Source organism: Salvia miltiorrhiza, chromosome 7 (assembly GCF_028751815.1).
Source record: "Salvia miltiorrhiza cultivar Shanhuang (shh) chromosome 7, IMPLAD_Smil_shh, whole genome shotgun sequence".
NCBI lineage: Eukaryota > Viridiplantae > Streptophyta > Magnoliopsida > Lamiales > Lamiaceae > Salvia > Salvia miltiorrhiza.
This window is the reverse complement of record NC_080393.1, coordinates 38,981,158-39,008,213: the sequence shown is the minus strand read 5'-3', so window position 1 is coordinate 39,008,213 and position 27,056 is coordinate 38,981,158. Positions and strand designations below refer to the sequence as shown.

General features: G+C 37.9%; 2 protein-coding genes across 3 annotated transcripts in view; both read right to left on the bottom strand.

Moving 5' to 3' along the window:
• Nucleotides 1-7,517: 7,517 nt before the first annotated feature.
• LOC130992872 (MAP3K epsilon protein kinase 1-like) lies at nt 7,518-26,240 on the bottom strand. Of its 2 annotated transcripts, XM_057917628.1 has the most exons (24): nt 25,915-26,240; nt 25,683-25,817; nt 25,502-25,522; nt 24,244-24,317; nt 24,066-24,156; nt 23,897-23,980; nt 23,511-23,612; nt 21,643-21,774; nt 21,333-21,404; nt 19,736-19,839; nt 18,779-18,863; nt 18,237-18,638; nt 17,208-17,528; nt 17,080-17,124; nt 16,289-16,468; nt 16,106-16,189; nt 15,239-15,330; nt 15,071-15,154; nt 12,176-13,035; nt 11,130-11,512; nt 10,910-11,044; nt 9,984-10,390; nt 9,031-9,145; nt 7,518-7,964 (listed from the first exon to the last, which is right to left on the bottom strand). In XM_057917628.1, the coding sequence occupies exons 1-24, from the start codon at nt 25,972-25,974 to the stop codon at nt 7,788-7,790; spliced, it is 4,245 nt and encodes a 1,414-aa protein (XP_057773611.1). In that variant the 5' UTR covers nt 25,975-26,240; the 3' UTR covers nt 7,518-7,787. The 2 variants fall into 2 exon arrangements, with proteins under 2 accessions (XP_057773611.1, XP_057773612.1); XM_057917629.1 differs by lacking the exons at nt 24,066-24,156; nt 24,244-24,317; nt 25,502-25,522; nt 25,683-25,817; nt 25,915-26,240 and having other exon boundaries at nt 23,511-23,593; nt 23,897-23,959.
• The window catches only part of LOC130994204 (uncharacterized), a 10,579-nt gene continuing 9,525 nt past the window's right edge, over nt 26,003-27,056 (bottom strand). The window contains exon 2 of the mRNA XM_057919238.1: nt 26,003-26,023. Within this exon, the coding sequence (XP_057775221.1) occupies nt 26,003-26,023 (21 nt within the window). The remainder of the gene's footprint in view (nt 26,024-27,056) is intronic.

Here is a 27,056-nt window from a genome sequence, read left to right as displayed (position 1 = left end):
CATGAAAATCTGATGGACGAGACCACTGATCTAACTAATTGGATAGTTCTGTTGATTCCAGTGGACGTCACAGCTTCGCTCGTTGCTCGCAAGAGTGACCCATCCAGAGTTGAGGATCTGGGCAAGAATTCTTTTTACAACAGTAAAGAAGAACTGGTCCTTGCTGTTGGCTTGTGGAATATGAAGCAAGGCACTGAGGCAAAAGTGGACCGCTTAGATCATGGGCACCTCTAATTCAAGTTGCTCTTGGGGCTTCCATCTCACCTTTCTGCTTTTCACTTCGACCAGTGATTATGGTCGACGGTACACACCTGAAGGGAAAGAACAATGGTATTTTGTTCGTCGATGTGGCAAAAGGCGGAAACGAGCAAGTTTTTCCCTTGGCATTTGGTGTCGGTCCGATCAAAAATGATGAGTCCTGGAAGTGGATCTTGTCACATGTGAGACAAGCTTGGGGCCAACCCGACAACTTACTAGTTGTATCCGATGTGCATGTCTCCATTGCTAATGTTGTGAAGAGCGAGTTACCAAATGCTACTCACAGTATTTGCTACTGCCACTTGTTGAACAAGATTAAGGGTTACGGGCAAGTTGTTGAGCTTTTCGCCAGGCTGCATACGCCTACGAGCAGTCAAATTTTACAAGTGCAATGTGGTCATTAGCTTGCTTGAAGCCGGTGGCATACGAGAAGTTGATGCACGTAGGCCCTGTGAAGTAGGCACGATCACAATATCCAGTGAACCGTTATATTTTTCTTACATCCAATGCGGCCGAGACTTTCAATGCACGTTTGTTGTGGGTCAGACGCCTTCCCATATGCTCCATGTTAGAGGCAATCAGAATGCTTCTTGAGCAGTGGTTCAATGACAGACTTGCGGCTGCATAAGAGAGCGACGAACTTCTTACTCATGAGGCAACACATAAGTTTAGTGCGGAGCTTACAAAAAGCCGTCGTTACACTGCCAAGTGGACCACCAATAGAAAATACAGGGTTCGTGCCGGTGGTCGCCATTTTATGGTTGACCTTCAAGAGCAAAGCTACGAATGCAATGAATTTAACCTGGACGGCATACCGTGTTCTCATGCGATCGCAACCATTACGTATGTTATTTCTATTTTATTATAAAATTACAGTTATTAGATGCTCACTAAATATAATCATTCTTTTTGCAGTGGATGATTACGTGCACGCTTACTACTGGCAGAGTTCACTGGTTGACACATACTCTCGTGTCGTTAATCACTTGCTCCCTTAGAGCATTGGGATATCCCTTTTGAAATTGCAACTCAGATTGTTTTGCCACCTCTTTCTCGGCGACAAGCTGGTTGTCCCAGAGAAACTCGAGTTCGTTCAGCACGTGAGAGGATGAGTCAAAGGAATACTACAGGGGATGCATCAAGTAGCGAAAAAAATGAGCACCCAAAAGGTGTGGTCTATGTGGCGAGCCTGGTCACACACGTAGATCATGCACGGGTACGGCTGGTGACGAGTAGTTGAATTTTCTGTTATATTCCGTGTACATTGATGTTTTTCACGCCCCTAATTTGAACTTCTTATGTTTTTCATCGTGCTACAATAAATGTAATTCATTTGGATATCAAATAACTTAGGAAACATTTATTATGTGTAAAACATGGAATTAAAATGAATATATAGACCAACTAGCAGTGGAAAACTGAAGGCTCTGGGTCACTAGTCGTGCCCCAAAAATTCCCACGGCTAGTGATGCGGACAATGATTTTTTCACGGCTAGTTGGTTAATTCAGGTTAATTTTATTTTTTATATAGGATGCAATGGATACCAAAGTGAAATATAACATTACAAAAATTCTAATTTATTAGAATAATTGATGTGTTCATGAAGGTGAATAATTAACATTTTTCCTTTGGATATCAATTGCAACTATGTAAAACATCAAAACAATGACATTGGACCAACTAGCCACGGATAATACCTATTCCGGGAGAACTAGCCACGACTCAAAAAGTCAATGGCTAGTGCTAGCCGCGACTTAATTATAGGCGGCTAGTTGGTCCAATGTCATTTTTTTATGTTTTAGAAGCTATTCAACTGTCTGATTTTGAAAAAACTTAATCAGAAAACATACGTCTTTAGTACTGACCAACATTGACATGTCATGACAACTATGAGTTGAAATTATGAATGAGAAGTTGGACAAACGCACAATGTTTACCGCAAAGTTGAGTATAGAGCATAACATGAGTTAAGATACCTAGGTTATGCATAAAACTGTAAAATAAGCTCAAAAAACCAACTAGCCTTGGTAATTTCCTTTTCTGGCTTCACTAACCGTTAACTTTTTGGTCAACGGCTAGTGAAGCCAAAAAAGGAAATTACCAAGGCTAGTTGGTTTTTTGAGCTTATTTTATAGTTTTATGCAAAATGCAATTGATTATAAGTTGAAATATAGAATTACAGATACTCAAATATTATCTCATAATTGTTGTTGCCATAAAATGATCAAGTAGTAGTAGTAGATAATAATAGAAACCTAACAATGAGTTGTCATAAAATGATCGTAAAAATGTCAAAATACATAACCAACCCTCCGAGGGGATGCAGAACTCATAGATGCTACTGCCTATCTTGCGCCTATAGTCGTGGGAGTGATTATTGCCCCATGCAATGCTCGGTGAGTCTGATATCAGACGCTCCACATATATGCACACATAAACACCAGAGCTGCATTGATCCGACTGGTGAAATCGCTAATCCGGCTCGGCATAGTGGATTTGCAATTTACGCCAAGAGAGGTTTTATAATGGGTTCTGGACAATCTCTGTCCTTTCGAACCACTTAGCCACGTCAAGCAGCCTACTAAAAAGGGACTGCAGTAGATATAGAGCGATTAGCAGGTCGTAGCGCGGTTGTGGCAGCGTCTTGAACAACTGTGAATTGAAGACGTCGCAGTTACCCGTCAGCATATCCACTCTACATGTAATGAAACGCCCACATAAAAATATAGGCAGAATGACTTGCACACACAAATACAATTGGTGAACAATCAATTAAAAAACATACTCCAGATACAATTTGTCTATTCACTTTATAATGTAGGTATATATATGTACCGTGGTGGCATTCATCCAATCATTATGAGTCGATGAGATTTCATGGCCATACACCAGATACATCTTTTTGGGATACGGGCACCAGTCACGATAAGGCATGTCGGACCACAAAAGATGTGCTTCGGCCTTCGTGGGGAACAAGTTGCGCGCAGTCGCCATTAGCATCTTGAATTCTTCATCCAAATATTTATGTTGCAAAAAAAATATTATATTAATAGAATATTTCATTATAACAGCAGAATATTTAAATACTTACGAAGAATTATGTTACTAATATGACAGTGGTCCTGCTATCAACACCTTCTATCAAGTCAACTCGCGCGATCAATCTATGCCTCATCGTCATCATATACACATCAACAACCTGTATGTACTTAAATGTTAGTATTGAGTAAACAAACATGATCAAACGATAAGAACTGTTTCAGAAATTAACCAACCTTGGTCGTGAGGTTGCTCTTCGTGTTTTGCATCCTGCTCCAAAATTTAAACGAGAGTGGGTGCCCATTCTCTACCACCATCACCGTCTTGTAGTGCCCACGGCGGCCATCCTCCATCATACGATCAAATGCGTACATATTGTTGCTCGACGGGTTTCGGCACGGCGTTGTGAACGTATGGTGATCGAAGTGCAGCCGACAGCTGGCGTTGTCGGTGGCTTCTACGCGGTGGTGCAATCTCTAGTGGACAAATTCTGAGGGGAACGGCAGGTACCGCCTCAGAAACTCCCTATGTTTCATTTAAAACAACACAAGTTAAACAATGCAAACAGAAGTTAAATGACTATAACATTAATGCAAAGACAACATACCCCCATTATACTGCTGCCAATACTGGTGCATTTCTGCCTCAGTATATCCAGCCTCTCTAAGAATCGGCATCAAAGAACAAGGCAGCTCAGTCGGGTATGCTGAACTAGTACCCTGCTCAGCCCACGAGTAGCGTGGACCCGCATAAGAACTCGACTCACCGAATAGCGTTAAATGTTGGACATCCATGTACGGAGTGTCCACATCCCCAAAAGTAATCGGACCACCAAAAGGATCATGCTGCCACTGTGGGGTGTGCGCATCATCACCGATAGGATGTCCCGCCTCCCGTTCAGGGGACTCGTGTACAGGGAACCAGTGATGCGATGGGGCCTTCGAGGATGCACGCGTTGTCGGATCAGAGTCGGGCTCGGGCTCGCGTCGCCTCTCTGAGTGAGATCGTGGAGCAGGTCTGGGCACATAAACATCAGTGTTATGCGAGCATCGACAACACATAGACTCCAACTTCTCCTCGAACCAATTCTTCATCCTCGTGAATAGGCTCTCCTTCACATTCCTCTGTATCCGGCCCTCACTCTCGTGCATCATTTGCTGCATGCATTGCCAATCCTGCTCGCTTCACTGTGATGGCACAGGAGCACTACTCTCTCCCTTGTGCCTGGGCCTCGAGTCCCTGTAAGACGTCCGATCGGAAGTCACGGGGAGATCGCCGCCACTCTACTCGTGATGGTCGCTGCTGGATGAGGTCTCCACTACTTGTGCTCTCGGGCGCTTGCCAGGGTCCCGCCTCGAACTGCGACGTCGTGGCTCATGATGAATAGAAACATCGCTGCCGTGCCCACCACTGTAGCGTGCCCAAGCATGCCTACCAAATGGTTGGGGGCCCAAAAATGGGACGCCTAGATCATCTGCGCCTGTCACCGATCGCGAATAATACGTCGTGACCTCGTGCTCATCGGGCCTCATCTCGGTAATTCGTCCGTCCTACAATAAGAAAATATGTAACTAAAGATTAATATTCATAAAATACAATATGATTAACAAATAAATACATAAATTATTACCTCAAATAAGGCTGTAACTCCTCTCTGGCGGACTTCAAGAACGTCCACCTCCAGCATCTAGAGTGTAACCCCGCATTATGTATGGCCACGACTCTGCCCAAGCCGTCAACAACCTCAAGTGCCCAAACAAATAGGGCATATGAAGGACCGTAGAAGTGGTACTTCAATGTCACTTTTATATTCTTCATCCAGTAATTATATGCGTAGGCTGCCCATAAAAATGTGGAAAATGCCTGCAAGTCATCTACCAAAGCCCATGTCCACGGCTCCACGGGTTGTGGCAAGTCCACTCCCAAAATAAATGCGTGTAGCACCAACAAGTGGACCACACGAAGGTATATCGAGCCATCAGGGTCATGGACCGGATTGTTCGTGTCCAAAAATTGATCGCTCAATGCCCCAACTGATAAATGCTACCCATAGCAAAATCGCATGAATGCTCTAGACCTTCTCAGATCGTGCTCTGCCTCAGGATCAAAAGGCGACTCCCCGAACGACAATCCTGTGATGAGGAAAAAATCTCCCGGTGAAAAGCAAATCCTCTTTCCATTGATATAGAACCAGATGTCCTCACCCTCCTGACCGTCGCCTCTCATCTTAATCCGACGAGACACAACATGGTACAATGCCATGTTGCACTTGTAGCCCGGGTCCCAATCCATCAGCATACCAAAGCACCCCTGTCTGAATGTGTTCTCCAGTACTTCACCCCCAATGTCATTGAGTCTACGCGTTACTTGAGTCAAGTAAATGGTCTTGTAGTATATACCGATCTGAGTCCCAGAATGATTGATCGTACGGGGCCTCCAATAAGGGATAATCTCCTATTCCAAAATCATAAATAGCTCAATTTCATCAACCAAATACACATACATATTAATAATTTCACAATAACTAGGCTAAAAATAGTGGGGGAATTCTGAAAACCAAACTAGCCGCGGAAAATTAAGCTTCTCACACAACTAGCCGTCGACAATGGCTCGTCGACTGCTAGTGGCGTGAGAAGAATAATTTTGGGCGGCGAGTGACCTTTTTAGGATTCTCCCACTATTTGAAAGGCTATTTTATGAATTCTGAAAAATATAAAATAAATACCAAATAATGCATTATTAAATCATAAAGCACTCGAAAAGTAATTATAAAATAAAAAAAGCTTAAATAAACAACTAGCCGCCTAAATTTAATTTTTTACAGCACTAGCCGTTGGTTTTCCAGGGAGAGCGGCTAGTGCTCTAAAAACTAAATTTAGGCGGCTAGTTGGTTAATTAAGCTTGTTTAATTTTAATTAATATTTATGCAATTTTATCATTCTGAATTTCGTGAAAAACGTTATTATTTTATGCGTAATACAGTAAATCCACCAAACTAATATAAACCTCAATTTATTCGGTATAAATCCACCAATTTATTCACCAAACATATACGAAATAAATCTTAAATATAAATCCAATTTATTCACCAACCATATACCAACCTCAAATATATATGAAATAACATATATCCACCAAATAAAAATTTTATTCGAAATAACTATAGGTGGCTTCTCGCCGGAAGGAAAGTTGCGTGGTGGAGCCTCAAGAAAGAGAGATAGAGAGAAATCCGCTTTTGGCGCGTGTCTGTGCGTGGAAATTTGGGGAATATGGAGTCAGTATGTGTGTGGTTGCATTTGTCTATGAGGGCGAGAGATAAGGGCGAGGACAGTGGCTAGTTGCTGCTGTCAGCCGGAGATTTGTGAGGCGACTGTTAGGGCTCGATTTTGAGAGATAGAGTATGTGTGTGCGTCTGGTCTGTGTACGAGTCACGAGAAAGAAGATGCAAGGGAGAGGGAAGTCAGAGGGAAATGGCAGCCGCCGGTGCTGGCTGCCGCTGTCAGAGAAGAAGAGGAAATGAGGGGGGATGTTGGTGTGTGTGCGTCTGTGCGGCTGGGGTGGCGTGGTGGTGGTCGGAGTTATGGTGCGCGGTGGTCTGAACAGGAAGGGACGGCCGGTGGGAGAGTAAAAAAAAAATAACTTAACGGCAAGAAAACGGACATTTTCTCGCTGGGTTTAAATGTACCATTTTCATGAACTCTAGGAGTTTATTTGGGCCAAGGTCGAGAATGGGGAGGGATATGCTTTAAGGGTGTCCACTTTAGGGATGGATTTGTACTTTAAGCCTTTAAAATTTAACAAAAACCTAAACTATATATTGCTAAAATTTGACAAAAGCCCAAAATTTTAGCCCATTAAAATATTTTATTAACGCTAATTCATTTTCTCTTTTGATTTACACGTGTGCTGGAGCGCTGCTCCTCCGACTTCTGTTTCTTTCTTTCTCTCCACATCAATGGCAGTCACTTGGTTCAGGTATGAACTCTTTTTTAAGTATTCAACGAGTGAAGACATGCGCACCTTAAAGAGGCAATGAGCCGAGCTCATTTGAACGAGCCGCAACTTGAGCTCCCCCTTTCCGCATCGGTCGACTCATCACTTGGGCAGACTGGCGTAAGATTTATGAACCGACCAAGGTGGATGCTCTTATAGTTTTATAACGCATTTTATCAGTTTATAATTTATTAAATCAAAATGGAATAATGATAAAACTTTCTGCTGAAAAAATTACCCAAGAGTGGGTTGTATATCATAGCTAGTAATATAATACATGAGGATATTAAAATAAACTAGTATCAAACAACGGTACAAACATTAAGTTGCTATATCACTTTTGTTTGCAAAACAAAATAATTACAAAAAAATTGACGTGGATAACAATTAAAAATGAGCAAAAACATCAAAAGGGAAAAAACAAGAAAAGAAACAAAGCAAAGCGAGGATTGGGAATAAAGAAACTTTACAAGCGGAAAAAAGAAAAAGATTTACATTACAAAACGGTGTTGATATGAAGTGCTTTGAGGAGTGAAGTGGCCATTTGTTTAACCAAAACTTGGCCTCCAGAACTCTGCCCATCTCTCCTCTCCTCAATCAAATTCTTAAGCTTCTGAGGCAGATCATTCTCCACTATCAGTTGCTTTGGACGTGGGTGGTGCTCATATACCGCCTGACCACAAAACGCAACATCAAAACACACCCCTTACAATACGAGCACAACTAGAGATACTCATATTCTATATATTATTTATCAAATACCTATCAACACCTAACCAGTTCATCATGCATCATATCAAAAACTATTTCACGGATAATTTAAAGAAGATAACCTTGGAAGAAACTAACAACTAAGCATAACCTACATATATGCAGCAACATTCATTTCCATACAGCAACAAATACGTAATGGATAGAGTCCCGTGCATCATTTTACTAGGGAATAGGAAAATGTCAAGTTCAGACACTTGACTTTTCAACTATGTAGGGCTAGTTTTGTATTTAAGGTTTGACGAAAGCCAAAAGGTTGCTGATTCAGTAACAAAGAATGTGGGAATGTACGGATTTTGGAGAGAATGCAAAAGGTGGCGTTTCAAAGAAAGTTGGGCTTGCAAATAGCGGATCTTCAAGGTAACAACTCTTAGAGAACCAAAAAAGGTAGCCAGCAACAGTAGGATGGGACAAAAAGAGAGAGCTACTCAGTTCGATATCCTCTTTAATTCTTGGAACATAGAACCCCTTCATCTATTTTCATCATGGTTACAGTAGGTAACAGGTAGTGCAGAAGAAGCTGGGTTGCAAGAAAATGCAAGGTGACACCCAACTCTGACGAAGTAGAACTTTGGTATAGAAACTTTGTTCCAGCTAAAGGTGACTGGTGATAAATAGAAAACTGAACTCATCATAGACAAAGTGGATTTTTGGTCTGTGCATTCAATTTCTTTAGATAATTGAGAGCAGCGAAACACGAAAAAGCTAGACAAGGATAACATTTTTTTAATGATAACCACTACGCACACCCCATTACGTGATTTATGACATATGTGGTAGTGTGAGAGTCCTGTCTGATGCTAAGTTGTAATTTGCAGCTATAGTTTTACATGAATTCCCCTACACCACCTACTAAGAAAATAATAAAACACAGAAAGTTTTCCTAGTATCAAGGTCACTCAGTTTTACTGCAGAGTGCAGACTGATTCTTCTTGATATAGCACAATACGGTATATAAAGTCACATACCTTTATTAACTTAAGCAAATTCAGACGAGCTATTGCATCTGGATGATCAAGTCTCGAGATTAGCAGTGGTGTCAGACCATTAACTGCCAGAGTAGTATTTATTCGAGAAGATTTTCTGCAACATAATTCATAAAGCGTTGTGAGATCCACTGAATAAAGCCAGATGAAAATGTCCATTACATGAATCACTGGATACACCACACTTAAAAATGAGTAGCAAGTCAATAGAAGGTGCATATATGGAAACTGAACCACTTCCCAGATCAAATATATATATCCTATTCTCCGGACTGGGAGGCTAAAACCGACATAATGTTAACTATTTCCATTATATAATCCAAAGAATATTAGTTTGGTTTGACATCCATGGTTGGACTTAAAGTCCAATTACTGCAGCGTAATAGTGGGTTGACCGTACTCAAATCTGGAGAAAGTGGGTTCAGCCAAACTCTATTGAGATAAAAAAGAATATATTTGGGTGCAATTGTAGTCATGAAAAGTAGATACAAATTGCATATGCACAAATTGGACTTATATATTGATTCCAAAAAAAATCAGGAAAGGCCTAAGACGGGCAACTTCTGCAGCATTTCAGATGCAAATGGAACACAAAGTACCAGAGTTTCTACATACAATGCGTTACTCGCCAATAAAATGCTCATTCATTCTCTCATCTCTTAATACATTCTTATTTCCCATAGAAAGCAGTTTTATTTCAGCCTAAAATCAAATTAGAGAAGGAAATAAGGCTAGTAATTCTCCAATAATTGTTTCGCCAGAAACTTAAGTCACTATAGCAAATTCTAAAAAGTTAATCCCTTGAGATGTTATGCATTAATTAGATCTAAATCAAGCTAATGATTATATCTGTAAGACTAAGAATACTATAAAGATGCATGAGGGCACATAATATATAAAATATGGAAGATACATAGATATCAGTAGAGACGTACGTGATAATTTTCAAGAATGGTTCTAATATGTGCAAGAAGTGTTGTTCCGGACAGCACTGGAAGAACTTCACCAATTTCTGGACAGCATCCTTTTTTAGCAAAGCCTGTTCTACTTTCCTATTCTCATTGTCGTGGGCCAAGCATACAGCAATAGAATCTAGTGAAGTCACAGACCAGATATTATCTTCAAGAAGGCTCAGATACACATCCAGTCCTCCATGAGCTCGCAACTGCTCCCTTGAATTTCTCGATGCATGAGCCATATCACAAAGCAAAGGCAATGCATACTGTCTTAGAGGAGAATCTGACATGATGAAATGCATTAAGTGGGGAATGATCCCATTTTCTGCAGCTTGTTCCTGTCTCCTCTTATTAATCTTACATAGGTTGAATAGAGCATTAAGGACCTTCAGCGAATGAAAGAAGACAGACAATGTCAAATGAGAAAGATCAAGCGTACTGAAGGGGAGATGAAATCATTAAAGAACATTAAGCGCTCAGTTTGAAAAGATAATAGAACCATATGGTTTAGTATTTGGTCAACTGCATGTACTGAATCAGATTGAGTTTTTACCAAGTAAACCCCAAGACACCACCTATAACTCCAACTATACCTCACATTCAAGCATACTCAACAAATTTTAATTGCTGTTCATCAGACTATCATATATCCACAAATGACATAACAAAGAAGTACAGCTAGAAGTGGCCCAAATGCAAGCTCTGCAGCCCATGTCAGGTAAGTTACTTCAACTATATACAGAAATACGAAAAGTAATAGCACCCATTGCCTATACTACAGCACTTAACCTATGAATTTAATTTATCCAGAGTAGCCATTTAGATGAGTTATTAAGACTGTAAGAGGGCAGAGTATAATCACCCTATAGTAGAATGTAAGTAAAAGAATACAAACAATGTCTCACCTCATGATGTATTTGTGACACAAGGGAACCTTCTTTGAGATCAAGATTTGGGATTAAATATTTGATAGCATCAGCTCGTTGAAGATGTTCTAAGCAATGTGGGTCCGTTGACAGATGGTTTATACACTTCAACAGCTAAAGGAACATGATTATAAGAACCTTTGACCAGAAACAGATTAAACGCAGAGCAACGTTGAAAAAAGAGAAACTTTTTCTATACCTTTAGAAGAATCGGGGGTTCTATCTTATTGAACATTTGGAAGAGACGACTAAGCAGACTTTGGCTGCACATATAAGATTTTACTGCAGTGTCTGCTGCAGCAAATTCAAATAGAAGGTCTGCAACCTTTTCCAGATACTCCCGAGCAACATCAACATTCCATGGTGAGACCACATGGGTAAGTAGTCCTGATGATGTTGCACTCCCTGGTCTAGCATTCAAAACTCCTGAACCGGATAGCACGCCAGATGCTCTTTGTGATGCAATTCCAGAAGCAGCAACAGTTCCCCCGTTCGATGTCACATGTTTCTTATTTGCTGCTTTAGGCGAACTTCTAGGCAATGAATCTACATTAGAATTTTCCCTTCCTTTGCCAGAGACCTCTGGGAAGAAACTAGAAACTATTAGGGTCATAGTACATTAGTGCTTATAACTCTTTACTAAAAACAAGCTACAATGGCTAAATGACCATTCACAAAGTAAAACTGCAAAGCAATATGTCCAAGACACAATTACCACAAGAATCAAAACTGAAAGATTCTAAAGCAATTTTGATACAGATCATTATTTAGTAATAGTTAATTAGTTATATATTGTTTCTTTAATTTATTTAGTTATTTAGGCTTAAGTTATTTAGGGCTAGAATAAAGTAATGGGTCATGCTTTTGTGTGGGCTCCAAGATATTTCTTGGGCCTCAAGTTTCTGTAGGTCTTTAAATAAGTTAATAGTGAGTTAGGGTTAGGATTATCGAATATCGCTACAGTATTATTCTGGACAGCTTCTGCTGTAGGCCACGCAAGAGGAGTTCGGGACAGCGTTCTTGCTGTAGGCCTCGCAAGAGGAGGGTTACTCTCTGTTTTCTTTGTTCATTATTTATTTTAATTTATTTCTTTCAGTTCTCTAGTTCTTTGCTTATCTCAATCCTTTCACTCTATCAAATTTATCCTTCAGGCATATAGTTGTGGGACTTGGGTCAGGTATTGAAAGAGTAACTCAGAGATTAACTTTCGAAACAACTATGATAAATGAGCAGATATTTGCTCACCTGCGAATTCAGCCATCAAAAAGTCAAGACCATTTGTTTTCTTGTCAGTTGATCCATGTAAAAGAGGCAAAATGCTTTCATGTTTCTCCATCCCTGTAAGATGTTTCACATACTCAAGCTGCCCAGAGAAATGACGTGATGGCGGTTCTTTATCCAACAAACTCAAAAGGGGTCGAATATTTTCTTGCTGACTACCAGTGTGAGCAGATGATCCATTTGTTGTGGCATCCATGGATTTTGGAGCCCTATCCATGGATATTCTTCCACCTGTTATATTGGCACCTCTTTGCTGCTTTAGGTCAACTTCAGCTCTAGAAGGCTCATTCTTCCACCTGTCTACACTTTCCCTGTCTCTAGTAGGAAGGTGATCCTTTATTGCCGAATTGGATAATCTGTCCAAAGATGCAGGATCTGTCACTCTTGAAGCACCTAATGCCTCCACATTAGAAATGCTGGATTGAGGCCTATCAGCATCTGAAGCAATGAATCTCGATTCAGGAGAATGTGATGCAGAAGCTCGCGAAGGTTCTAGTATTCCAGTTTGTGAAATATGATCTCCAGGCTTAACTTTAAGGTGATCAGGCAGGTCATTCCCATAAAACGTAGAATCTATTCGCGTAACTGGACTGTTAGCATCCAGAGCATCAGATCTTGGTCGTGAACTTAGACCATCTGAAGCAAACCCACCACCAGAAGCTATAGAAGCTAGACGGGTTGCTTCATTCAAACTATAAAGAGTGTTAATAAGTCTGAGTAGTATCCCATTCTTGGCAGCTATACGACAAAAATCATTTCTAGAGGTTGACTTTTGAAGCTTAAAAACTTGCCACATTCCATCTATAGCCATATGAACCATTTCCCTGGAAGTGAGGCAACAAAAGTAATTAGCATACCAAATGAAAACCAAAACGAGTTCCTAGGTCACAATAATATAATGACTCAGAAATATGGATAGTCACAAAGAATAATGCAATAGGATAAACCTACAGGTGAGAATGGCTGTAGTACCCCATAGCCAGTATAGATGAAATACAGAAATTATCCAAATTTGATTACATTTCTAATTCTGATGTAAGAGAAAGCAATTGAACTATTAATGTGTTTCTACACAATCCAAAACTATCTTTTAATAGGAAACACTAAAGTTTATAGAAAAGAGATGGGGCTATTACAATAAGCGATGAAAAATCCCGAAAGAGTGATGGCATCCTAACAAAAGATACGAACCCAACTTATAGCTACATATCCAACAAACAAACACACATAGAACACCCTTGAGATTTTATGGTTTGAGACCCACCAAGCAACTCTAAACTTTACCTACCCCACATTCCTCAAAGGATTCTCCTTGATCCTAAAACATTCACTCTGCAGGCAGAATGACCAACAGAGGGCTGGAATGATAACCCCTCTTATGACACTTTACCCTTTTTGCATAACAAACTACCAAGTACCAAGATTAGACAAGCCCAATTCGTTCCAACACTCTATGCCAGAATAGAAGGGAGGAAGGGCAACCTAGACAGGTATGATCTAGGTCTTCAGGCTAAATCCTACATAATTTGTCTATTCACTTAAATCCCATAAACTCAAAACAAATACTCCCTCCATCTCTCAATTTCATGCCCCTTTGAGAATGACACGGGTTTTGATAAAATGGTTGAGTGTGTTGTTAGTGGAATAAGGATCCCACCTTTATGATAGTGTTAAAGTGGAGTATGAGTCCCACCTTTTATGGGGTTGTGTGAAGTAATTTTACTAAAAATAGAACGGGGTATGAAATTGGGGGACGGACTAAAATGGTAAAAGGGGTATGACATTAGGGGACAGAGGGAGTAATTTTTGCAAAATGCATCTTTATGTCCTCTTTCTTAAAAGTTTGTTTCAATTAACCCCGCTTGTAGTTAGTCCTTGCATGACATGTTTTTCTCATATACTTGCCAAAATACTTAGTGTTGCTGTTTAAGAACAAGGATTTTGTGATGAGAGAAATCAGAAGTATGGCATACATAAAATGGATATTGGTAAACACTTATTGGATTTGTTCAAATAAAACTTTATAGAACATGTGGTAAATTAAGATATACGATCATATATTAACCATTTATCAATTTTGTTGATTTGTTCCACTAATAATCTTCCATTCTTCATCAAATGTAAAGAACATATTGTACTCTAGGCTTGGTACACAGAAGCACACTTCTACTTTCAGCAAAATGTGATTCAGGATGCAACTTGAAGTTATCATATATTAACACATTATAGTTTTTTAAGGTGCAATCTGCCAGGCCAATTTAGAGGGTGTAAAATATCACTTACCCTGGCCGGGGTGGGGGGGGGGGGGGGGAACATTTTTAACTTAGAAATGGAAACAAATGGATAAAACTAAAATATTTTTTGTCCGAATATTTTGTCGGAGTTTTTTTCATAAGTGCATATCATGTCATCAGTACACAAAATAATATGCCAGTACCATAAATGTTAGGCAACAGATGACATATAGTCACATTTTTCTAACTGACTATAAATATTTATTCTTATCTTATGTGATGTGTTCCTGTTGCAAAGTGTGTTCATATACTGTGATAACTCCTGCTATTTCAGAAGTTCCTTTCAGTAGCCCTTGTTTTATTGCAACATTAAATATTTCAAAAGTCAGTCGGAAAGGACCCTGTGAGATGAAATCTAGAAGTACAAGAACTGATTAAAACATGAAAAATGGAAATAAAAAATATTAAAACAAACATTAAAATACAAGGACCTAAAGATGTATTTGCCTCATATCCAACTGTTTAAACACAGAACCTTAGCTTCTTTAGTTTAGGTTCTAGAAATTATCTAAACTGGATGAAAAATTGCACAATTTTGACAAGAATGGCATCTATAAAAATCTACCTGTACTTCGCATAATCAGCCTCTAGAAAGCCCACCAAGATAGGTATACCACGACAAGCAATAAACATTTGCAATGTCAGAGAGCTGGAGGAAACAAAAGATTAAATATCATACACTGAAGCAGAAGAATATAGGTCAAGAAATAATTCTCAGGAGATAACATTTAACCTTGATTGGCAGAGTTGTTGAAAAAAAAAGGCTGCTTCCATGCGCACCTCCCGTGGACGATCATGTACAGCAAAACTCATCACAATGGGAATCTGGAACATTTTTATAAGTACATTTCAATGTAACCAACAATACCAAAAAAAAGGCTCTATAACAGACTTCATTTCCATACTTCTTTTCTTTGGAAGGGGATCGAACAAGTTACAAGTAGAAGGAAATTTGGCATCAAGATATCAATCATTAGCATAAATTTATAATGTGATGAAGATCAGAGATTTCAACATCCCTTCTATGATCCAAAACTCTCACCCAGAGTATGCCACCAGAGATCAAGTGATTTCTATAAATACCTTAACCAGTCTTATATAGATAGGTAACTTGACGAAAGTTACAGCGAGTTTTGGTAATACAACTATACATACAAAGAATGAAAGAAGAATCCAAATAATAGTAAATTGAAAAATTAAGGACTTCTTACTTTCATATCCAGAAAGACCCTATCTAAAAGTCAATTTCTTCTTGAGTACTGTATAATTATTTATCTACAGGAAGAAGATCGGAATCCTAATATAATCAGAATACTTACCAGTCACTCTAAGTAACTCAAAAGTTTACAGTCACAGAGTGAAGCACATGGATAACCATCAAGTTAAATGAGTTGGTATTTTAACTTCAAATCAGAAAGTTTGTAACAAAATATAATGCTTTAGGCACCATTATTGACCTTCATCATGGTTCAAGTGGACCTAAACAATACATATTCCTGGAATTGAATTGTTTAACATGTCTTCAAACTTCAACCCACACATACAGTCAACTTCAACCTACACATACAGAAAGAGAGAATTAGATTTGCAGAACACTTACAAGACCCACTAGACAAGCATTCTCCTGAAATTCTGTGTTATCTTTGATTATTTGATTCAGAACTTGTAGAACTGAGCATATAACCTGATATGGGATGAAACTGATCAGCCACACAATAACTCACTCAGTGCATATAAAGCAACAAGGAAAAACAATTTATTGAACTTCATGCTAGTTACATACGCGAGTTCTTGGAACCTCAAGCAGTTCCATTAGAGGGAGCAAACCATGTTGTGTAATGAAAACAATCTTCTGATCTGGTCGCTGATGAAAGAAAGTTGTCAACTTCTGACAAGAAGATACTATCACATCTTCTGGTTCATCTGGCCTCAGCAAAGACACCAATTTGCTGAATTCAACAGCCTGTGCAAGAGAAACCACATGAAAGTTAAGAAATTGCATCTATTTCTGTAACAGAAGAACATATTAATAACAACAAAATTGAAAAACATATAAAATTTGGCCACAACACAACTAGGATCAGGATACAAAAACTAATTCCATATCTAACAAATAGATCATTAAGCAAGATAATCCATGGAAACTTCCCAAGAGATACATGATGCCTAGACTCCAAGAAGCAGTAAAGGACTTTCAAAACTGGCTGAGTTAGAAAACATAATACTTCTAACAATACTGGAGAAAGCATGCATCAGAACTCTTTCATCAATCCCATAGAAAATAATAGCCATAATCATGATTATAGCGACTCATTATGTCGATATATTTAAGCACTAATGACTGAAAAATACATAGGAACTCAAAACACAGACAGGAGTAAAAGTTTATCAAGTGAAAACTAATGCTCAAACCAAGTCTCTCTCCCTTTACAGTAGTCGTGTCTAGTACGCCACCACGAAGCAGTACCCGTCAACAAATAATCAGGACAACCTTGTAGCAAGTTTTAACACAATGTTGACATATAACCTGGATAAGAAGAGAAAGCAATCCTGCAAGAGAATAGCTAGATGTACCTGAAGGTGAAAAAGATTTTCTGCAGGCAATTTATCTTCAAATACCTGACAAGCATGTTAAGCATAAGATAATAGACTAGAGGAATTTTGATAAGAAAGTAAATTCCATTTTATATAGTCAATCTTACCAGAGTATCAATATCAATTACATCTTCCTTTAAAACACCCATCATTAAGCGAAGTAGGTCACCACTAGCCTGAACAGATTCATTCTCCATTTGTTTCTGAGCAATTGTAGCCCGTAACTTTGTTGCCAGGTCATTCTTTCCACCATCAGATACCATATTTCCTTGAATTACATTTGAAGAGGATGCAGAAGTAGAGGCTTCAGCTACCCGGTCCTCCAAATTGTCCAAGGGATGAAATAAATCATCCAAAGAAGCATCACCCGGGGAGTCACTGAATTTACTAAGTTCATTTCCTCCTGAAGACATTGGTTCCTTCACAGCCTACACATGCAGAAACCAGATTGATTTAGAGCAATTAGATCAGGAGAAACACTGTATGTAGCACACAAATGCATAAACAACCTGATGAATTGGCATTTCTGACGAAATTAAGCCCTATTAAGGGAATGAAGAAGTATACAAATGATTCAAGCAGCATGCCTCGGAAAAGCTAAATTAACCAGGAAAGAAGACAAGAAAGTGTCACATTTTAGCACAACCAACATCCTTTAAGTCTGCACTACCATGAGTAGGCCATACAACCACAAACCCATTCAACAATTACAGATTCAAGTTGTTACAAGATATTCAATGCCCCATATCTGCTACTCTTCCTAATATAGTACTTAATTTAATTTCGTTCTGGTAGAATACTTGTTTTCAAGTTGTCGTGGCTAAGGAAATAAGTGGTCTCAAATTACCAGACAGGCAATGACTCCATAAGTCCATACCAGGCAGACAAATACAACACATTTTCAGTCTCGTACTGCACATAAGCAATTTACTGGGCACTCAAAAGAGAATCAAATACAATCAATTCAGAATCTTCAAAGTTACAACTACAAATATGACAGTACTGAAAGTATAGAAATTGACAAAACGCCACCCTCATGACTATCACTATTCCACATAACCCTGCGCCAAAAATATCACTTTCAGAAAAAACATGTTTAACTGAAAGGCAGAAAGGATCTGAACAGTCAAGATTACCTTCCTTGGGCTAGAATCTTGGTTCTTTTGACCAAAACTAAATTTTCCGTGAATGATACCAACTGCACTTCCTTTTTTTTCAACTTTCCTGGCGACAACAGTTCTCTTTGTAGACTCAGCACCTTCCACCACACCATTTATCAGCATTTCACCCTGCTGATTTAGGTTAGATCTCTGGTCTTCGACCGAATTAGAAGTTGCTGACTCATGACTATCCAAAAGTCTGCTCGAGCTGGTCTCAATAGGTGATTTCTCATGGATAACAAATGTGGGAACTTGATCTGAAATAGTATCTTCTTCAAGGTTATTTGTCCTTTCCTCAGTAAGATTAGTTTTTAAGCTTTCATCCTCATAAGACTTGCTAACAACTGAAGTCTCCGAGGATGACATCTCTGCTTTATCCTGAAAGCAAAAACAGGGTTTTAGAACATAAATATATAATTTAAAGCATCATCTTCAGATCAAGCAAAAGTAGAGGTTCAAACAATAAGAGGACAAATCAAGCCACAGAACATGAAAGTTTCAAACAACAATTACTTTACTTTCTCAGCAGAAGAGGTTTCAATAGTATGCCCTTGTTCACTGCTACTTATATCAGCACCCCCAGCTCCAACTTCCTCAATGTTCCTGCACAGATTGCACAATTTATGCTTAAACTCTGCATCTTCTCAATTTTGACAGTCAAAAGATCTATGACACATTGAATAAAATGAAAATAAGAACATGGAAAAGAAGGCCTTCCAGTTACTTAAGTCAAGAACACTTATATAAAGAAATTATGTGCTTCCACTGGACCACAAACTCATAGCTAGATGCGGAAGAAGTAAGAGTATAAGTGGCAAAAGACTTCTCACAAGAACTATATTATAGAACCTAAGTCTAAAGATACAGCAATACAGCAGATCTCTTCCACTCGTTCGTTAGAAAATCAGAATCAGATCAGCAGAATCCATAAAGTCTCCCAACAAATTCTAATACTAAGGTCATAATATGAACTATTAGGCGTTAAGGCCAGCGTTCCGAGATTGTAGGGGTCATGTGAAGCACTACAAGAACAGAGAATCTATTCATACAGCACAAAACAATTTAAACAGTTAAAAATCAACATAATGAAATTCGGCCAACAAAATATTTCTAGTACAGTGTTTAATAGACATTGCATGGTGTATAACCTAATCTGGGGGTAGCGTAGACGCACATCAATAACATTTTAGACAATATACTGAGCATCAGAACTTAATAACTAAATTCATCAGAATCAATTCCTCAAGCATCAAGCCTCAAGACAACAAATAACTCTAAGACTTCATGTCAATCTGGGTGAAAAAAACTAAATTCCAAGGATGAACTAATGGATGCAAGTATGCATGTACTATTGCAGTTCCGTTGAGCTAACTCAATTAAAAAAGGAGAAGACCTTTTGTCGAGTTTTCCTAAGGCAATAAATTATTATATTGGTGCTTATGCTCAGGGACAAAGAGAGAACTGGTATGAACTACCTCAGGGTTCCACTATGACGAAGAGTATTCTGCAGTGCACGTCTTGAGTTTTTAATCCAATGGTGTGAAAGTAATGTCTTTGCATCAGGCCTCTGTCCAGCATCCTGAAATGTCAAACTAAATTTCAGTGTAATTCAAATGGCACTAACATGATTTGGTAGTATCTTAGGCACAATAAGCAAATGGCACTACTTTAAATACCAAGGGAGCACAAGAGATCACTTTAAATATTTGAAGAGCATCAACAAATAGTCTTAGAAGAATTGGTCCATCAATATTAGTTATGTGAAATAACTAAAAAAAAAAAACAGATATTTATTATTAGAAGAAATCAAAACAGTACAAAAGGGAAGAGTTATCCCCAGAATGCACTCCACACTCTAGAAAATTCTGACACAAAAAGGCCCTAAGCTCCTCATGACTTGAGACCGACTATGCAACCAATATTGTATAAAGCTTAAGACGGCTCTGCGAGGCAAGGTGGTAATCCTCGAATGAAGATAAAAAAAATCATAAAAAATATTAAAGAAAGATATAAAACAACATATAGCAAACAAAAAAATCTAAGATGAGGGTTCATAAGTCTTAAAATCATAAAATAAAAGCAGAAGATCAAGCAACGCGAAGCTGTCAGTGCGATGCTTGAACATGCAGTTTTTTTTTTTTTTTAACTTTTAATACATTAGCTTTAGGGTTAAAAATATAAAATTCTGAATGGACTTTCTAATTTAGCTAGAAAAATTTATTGGGTTCCTTTTCTAATTAAATATTGGACCGAGAATCAGATCCATTAAACATAAATTTGCCTAAACCGCCTGTGCTAAGCCTTGCACCACCACCTAGGGGCCTCAAGTTGGCCGCCTCTCACAGACGAGGCGTAAGTATGAAGTATCTAAAACCCAGGCCTATAAGTATCGAAAACCACCACTGAGGTGGACGCCTTCGCAACACAGTGTGCAACTCTTCCAGGGATTCTTTATTATCGCAACTGTGTAAGCAACACTGTATCTAACTTAAACTAGTAATACCCGTCTTCCAGGGATTCTTTATTATCGTAATGAAGCCACAAAAATCTAAAAAAACTTCTTGAAATTAATATTGTGGCAAAAACCAGTATAAACCCATCTCCCCCAAAAAAATTATGTAAGACAAGCGGAGTGAAAAACTGTAATGCAAAAAGATGTGATCTAGGCCCTTCAGAGAGGCTCTGCACAAGGCGTGCCAGGTAGGGGAGAGGAAAAAATACGAAACAAGAAAAAGCAGTAAAGTAATTACTCCCTACGTACAGAATTTTTTTCCCACAATTTCCTTTTAGGTTCGTCCACAAAAAATTTGCCACTTCAATTTATAGTAGTAGGCCCACACAACTCCACTCACATTTAAAGTGGGACCCTTACTCCACTAACAACTCCACTCACATTTTATTAGAAACCGTGCCATCCACAATGTGGCAATTTTTTTGGAGACAGGGGGAGTAATAGATAGAATAAAGGATTGTCTAATTCAAGACAGTAAGAAGTAAGAGCTTGTTTGCAAGCAATCAAACAGAAAAGACAAGGAAAACCATATTACAAATATATAGCAATTTCAGGCTGACCTTTTTAAAGCATTGACGAAGGAAATCTGTAATAGCTGGAGATAGACTATCTGGAATTGGAGGATGTTCATCCTGAAACAAGAAATGAAGTACCAACTTCAGTGAAGCAACAGTAACAGAGCTGCTAAACGAGTCCATGAACACTGTCTCACCATTACTATTACAATATAATTTGTATGTGATAGGGTTACTGCAAGCTAGGATGGGAAGCAGAATAGATAAAATAACTAATAACTGAACAGAAACCATGAATCTCAAAGCAAAAAAAATTTTTGTAAGAACAATGATAATTCTGGTACCTAATTCCTACCTGTACAATCCTAAAGAGGGCAGGCATTGGCTGCAGATCAAAGTACGGTGGAACACATGTTAGAAGTTCAATTACAGTGCAGCCTACACTCCAAATGTCAGATGCAGCACAAACTCCTGACATTTCAATGACCTGAAATTGGCATAGAAGGCAAAAGGTGTTTTTTCATCATGCATCAACTTCTAGAAACATGTAAAAATTGCATAACACATATGTACTACAAAGCCTCCTCTAATTTGTCTATGTAATTTGAATTGTGAAGGTATTTATAAAATGCAGGATAGCATTCTTTGAACAATTATACAACCAAAACATATTACCAAACAGAAAGATTGAACATTCATAACTGGGGAGCTTATATCTTGTTTTGACCTTTATACCACTACTATTAGGAATACTCTATACTTCACATTACCTTTGGCTGGGTCAGTTAATTTTCCATTTGGTTAGAAATATTGGTAATACTAACATTATTATGTGATATAACCCTCTCTCTGATCCCCTTCATAAAGCTCACCCATTTGCCCCTTTCCTAAAACTAGATTGGCTAACCCGTAATCCTACAGATGATATTTCAGAAGCTTCTACGATGGTGCACTGTGTTGCAAATCATGTTCACCAGAGGAGGTCAAAGACACAGGACGCTCGCACCTAGGACCAGGCTTTTCCAGAGTTTTCTTAATTATTTCTTGTTCAGACTTTATTATTGTTTGCTTAGCTGGTTTTTGGCCTATGGGCTCCTATCGAGGGATTCCGTATGGTCCAGAAAGTAAGAGAGGTTGTTCCGTTACAGGGGAACCTATCTAGGATTTTCTTTGATCAGAAACGGCGTGCTCGGCGCTTGGGTAGAAAAGGGTTCTCTTCTAAGTTCATTGTTCCTTCTGTAACTCTGATTAATAATTATTCTTCTACTGAGATTGGAGTTATTGCAGTTCCTTCTCTTTATCTTTAACACACTGTTTATCCTTCTCATCAGGAACAGAAGTAATTAAGGGAAACATTATAAAATCAGTAATCAATAGAGAAAATAGATGTTTCCATCACAGCCTTTGAAATTCCTTCAATTTGTATTCATTAGGATTGTAAGGGGCACAATCAGAATGGCAACAGAACAGTTCAAACCTTCTACTAGCATTCATAAAGACAAAATTGACTTCTGTGTTACACCTCGGTTCAATTACTTTATCAACTATTAAAATCATGGAAAAGATAGACAGCATGAATAAACAGGCAAAAGCAGGCACAACTTCAATGCAACTTCACTGTGATCACTGATCACCATATTATGAATTCTCATCATTGTCATTGACTGATTAGTGAATTTAAATGAACTGGTCAAAGTAGTTAATGCCTTCATCATATTAAATAACTTTACTGAGCCTCATGCATTAGTTTGTTGATGCAAAGTTTCTGCTTACACGACATAATGGTCAACTACTCTGTTCTGACATACTCATAAGAACCCTAACCAATGATGAGATGTGCTGAGTCACAAATAGATAATCTATTAAAAGTTGTTCTGCTTCCCGTAAAGTTGGACCTGCCTTAGTTATGAGGCCTACTTGGGTTAGATTTTGCAAAAAGAATCCGTAGGCACTTACTATTAAACTCACAAGCCTCCCACCATTTCTTTCCGGCTTTACATTTTTCAACAACAAACTCCATCCCTTACCCCCTCTATTATAAAACAGTTTGTACAGTGGATTAAATACATGCTGCGTACATAACATTGGGAAGCTTTCTTCACTTAACATTAGTATTAGTTAGAAAAGAAATACCCAAAGCAGACTCAGAAAATAAAATTGTTGAGATAAAAAATAAAGAGAAGGAAACTAAACCCCAAATGGCAAGAAAGAGATAGAGTATACCTCAGGGGCCATCCAATAAGGTGTTCCAACAACAGAATGAGTATTAACATCTGCTTCAGTAAGTTTTGTAGCAACCCCAAAATCTGCAAGTTTGACAAGGCCCTGAAATTTTAAGTTAGATCAAGGAAATACTGGTTCAATAGGCTTTAATTTTAATGTCAAAATCTAATCAGTGGGAGAAGACGGCAAAGATATACTGACACATTTTGCGTAAAAGTCGTAAAAAAATAGGCACCCATCAAAGACAGCCATAAATTTGTATCAATAAAAAAAATCCCCAAATTACAGCTAACTAAATTACAAAAGCAGCAAAGGAAAAGGCAGATCAGTAAACAAAAGTCTGAGCAACTTTAAGAAACACGACAATTGAGCAAGATTAGGTGTACCTCTTTTGTTGTCAGGATATTTGCCCCTTTGATATCACGATGAATCACACCTTGTTCATGCAGGTAAACCAAACCTTCTAATACCTGATTGAAACATACTAATAGATATTTAAGACTGAAAATATAAAAAAAGAAACCAACTGATAAAGGATGAGGTTCGTTGTGAAACCTGGGCTATGTAAACAGCCACCAATGACTCTGGAAAAGGTCCAAATTTGTTTGGCTTGATTATATTTGCAAGAGATCCATTCTCCACATACCTATTAGAAAAAAATAACTAGTAGATTAAAAAATGTGGCCGTAAATTTGCAAGTAAGTTGGAGAAATATGTCTGAATCTGGACTTACTCAAGTATAATGTGAAGATGAGTTTTTGTCTTCAAAGATCCAAGATATTTCACAATATTCTTATGATTCAGATTCTGGAAGAGTAAGGCCAAAATCAAATAATGCAAGCAGGAGCCAATGACTCAGCATGTGATCCATTTATAAATTTTTGCAGAATAAAAAAATAAAATGTGAAAGTGGGGATGCACACTCTAGTACCATCCATAGCCCTTTAGGCCTCTAAGGTTTTTGCCTTAGGCCCTATCAATCTAAATGTTGCTATTTAGTTTTCTAATTCTATACCAATGTATTTTTTTTTTTTGAGATGTCTATACCAATGTATTTTAAGAGAGCTATTGATATCAATTTGCAGTTTTCAGATTTAAATTTATGATTTCATGTTATGGTGCGTTCTCTTTGGTTGTAAATTTATCATGGGAAAATGAGGGATAAACAAAATTTCACCCTTTAAATCATTCCTTTCTTTTCCCTCATTTCCTATAAAATAGAATTTGACCCTTACAAATTCCCCCTTTTCACTACAAAGGAGAGATAATATTATCCCTTCGTTTTTGGTGTGATAATATTATCCCTCCTTTGTAGTGAAAAGGAGAAATGAGTAGGGGTCAAATTCTATTTTATAGGAAATGAGGGAAAAGAAAGAAAGGATTTAAAGGGTGAAATTTTGTTTATCCCTCATTTTCTCATGATAAATTTACAACCAAAGAGAACGCACCATAACAGTAAAAAAATATAACTATCTCTAGACTCTGATTATTTTATCCAAAAACTGCACTCTTTCCCTCCCAATTTCCTAAGATTTCTTAGAACATTTTATCTCTCTGCCTTCTATATTTGCATACTGAAATTGAAGTGAGCTCTCAAGGTGGTATTTACATCCAAATGCTGCTAACACGGTAGCAATTTTGTTGCTTTCAAATTTTCAGATTAGATAGCAGGAAAATTACATGATAATTAAAGTGCTATATTGCATAGTAACCATGTCATTAACTAGGTGTCAGAAAGTTCAACTTTTGCGTGCATGAATTCTGAGGAATCATGTCTGTCAAGGGTAAACCAGAAAAGCAGACAAACATTAGAGCCATAATATAACTGTCGTTTCTAAGCGAATGGCTTGAGAACTATGCATTCCGGTTTGGACCTAAAGCATGTAAGCTAAAAGCGCCAACATGCACGCACTAAACAGAGAGTTAATTGATGTGACTGATACATTGTATTACCAGGAAGATGAAAAACAGAAGATGTGGATTAAGTTTACCTTTAGCAGATCGATCTCTTGCTATCATGTTTGTACCAGCAGACGAAGAACGAAGTCAGGCAATTAAAAAGAAAATTAGCAAAGAGTCCGAATTCATGAAAGTCACAAGCGAATGATACAAAAGACCAGTTTTAGTCACATTAACTAAATAGTTTGAGTATTTCAGAAGGAGAATTCAGACCATAATGATGTTGAGATCCTCCTGAGCAATGTTCTCGAGGGAAACTTGCTTGATTGCAACAAAATCTCCATTTTCCAAATCCAAACCCTTGTAGACTCTTCCATAAGCCCCTTTTCCAATCTCATCTCCGAGCATCTATAAGTTAATCCGGAAAAATATATATAATTAACCAAAAGAAAAAGACAAGCATATAATCACAAAATTGAGCTCAAGAGATATTATAACAGCTTACATATTTGTTGTCAAGCGTTTTTGATTTGTGGAAAGCGGAAGACGTCATTTGCCGCGCCATCTCCGCAAGTTCTAACTAGAATGGAACCCTAATTCGCGGAAAATTCTGCCTTCATTCGATAATCACATATCATTGTGATTATAATTGTATGTTTGGGATTCGGAAGAGTAAACCACGACGAATTAATGAGGAAACAGTTGACGGCAGAGTGACTATCAAGAGACTCTCGGCCGTTCAGTTCCGCGGCGGAGGACGGAGGAGAAGATCGTGCATTAATTTCCTACTTTATTTTCACACTTCAATTAACGGGTAAAAGAAATACCAATAAATTTGTCTATGCAAAAGTTTACTGAGTCCAGCCTGGCACGCCCCCCCCCTGTATTCTTTTCCCAATTTGGAAAATATCGTCTATTTCGGTTTTTCCTTTTCCTTTATTTTGTGTGTGTTTATTTATGACAAAATACGCTTTATAAGCATTCATTATTATCTAAAATAACAAGTAGTTTATCCACTCCGATTTAGAGGTGTTTGGTACAAGATCTCTAAAACACCTTATAAGTTGTTTAACAGTTTATAAGCTCTTTCAGAGTGTTTGACAAAAAAGCTCATAAAGAGCTTATAAGTTGTAAAATTAAATTCTAATTTTAAGTTTAAAGTCATAAACCATAAATTAAGCTTATAAATCCCTCTACCCCAACTTATTTTCTCATTTTTTTTATAAGCAACACTTATTTTACAAAAATAATTCAACTAAATTTTTTTATTTTCATTTATATCATTCTAATTTTATCTCTTTTCGATTTTCTCACTCTAACAAAAATTTTCTCTCTCTAGCTAAAAACTATCTTTCTAGTTTATAAGCTCAATTATCCAAACACTTTGAGAACTTATAATATCTTAAGAAATTACATCTTATAAGCTATTGAAACATCTTATTTATCTATTATACTAAAGGAAAGTTGTCATTCACAACTTTTCCCGCCTAAACTACCATCTATTTTTATTTTTTTTCAAAAAAAGTTGTCCAATTTAATTGTCCTTTCCGATTCCCAATAATTGTGTAATTTCTTGAATCTTTTCATATTCTCTATTAACTTATTTAATTTGATGATATTCATCTCTCTTTCTTTAACTCTCTCTCC

Bases quoted from the DNA above. Each gene is read 5' to 3' on its own strand.
- LOC130992872 (XM_057917628.1), bottom strand. From the start codon at position 25,974: ATGGCGCGGCAAATGACGTCTTCCGCTTTCCACAAATCAAAAACGCTT. The intron at 17,529-18,236 runs GTAATCTTGACT...CTGCATGTGTAG, and splicing joins AAGATTCTAGCCCAAGGAAG to GCTGTGAAGGAACCAATGTC. The intron at 11,045-11,129 runs GTATAGAAAAAG...ATGTTCCTTTAG, and splicing joins AACCCCCGATTCTTCTAAAG to CTGTTGAAGTGTATAAACCA.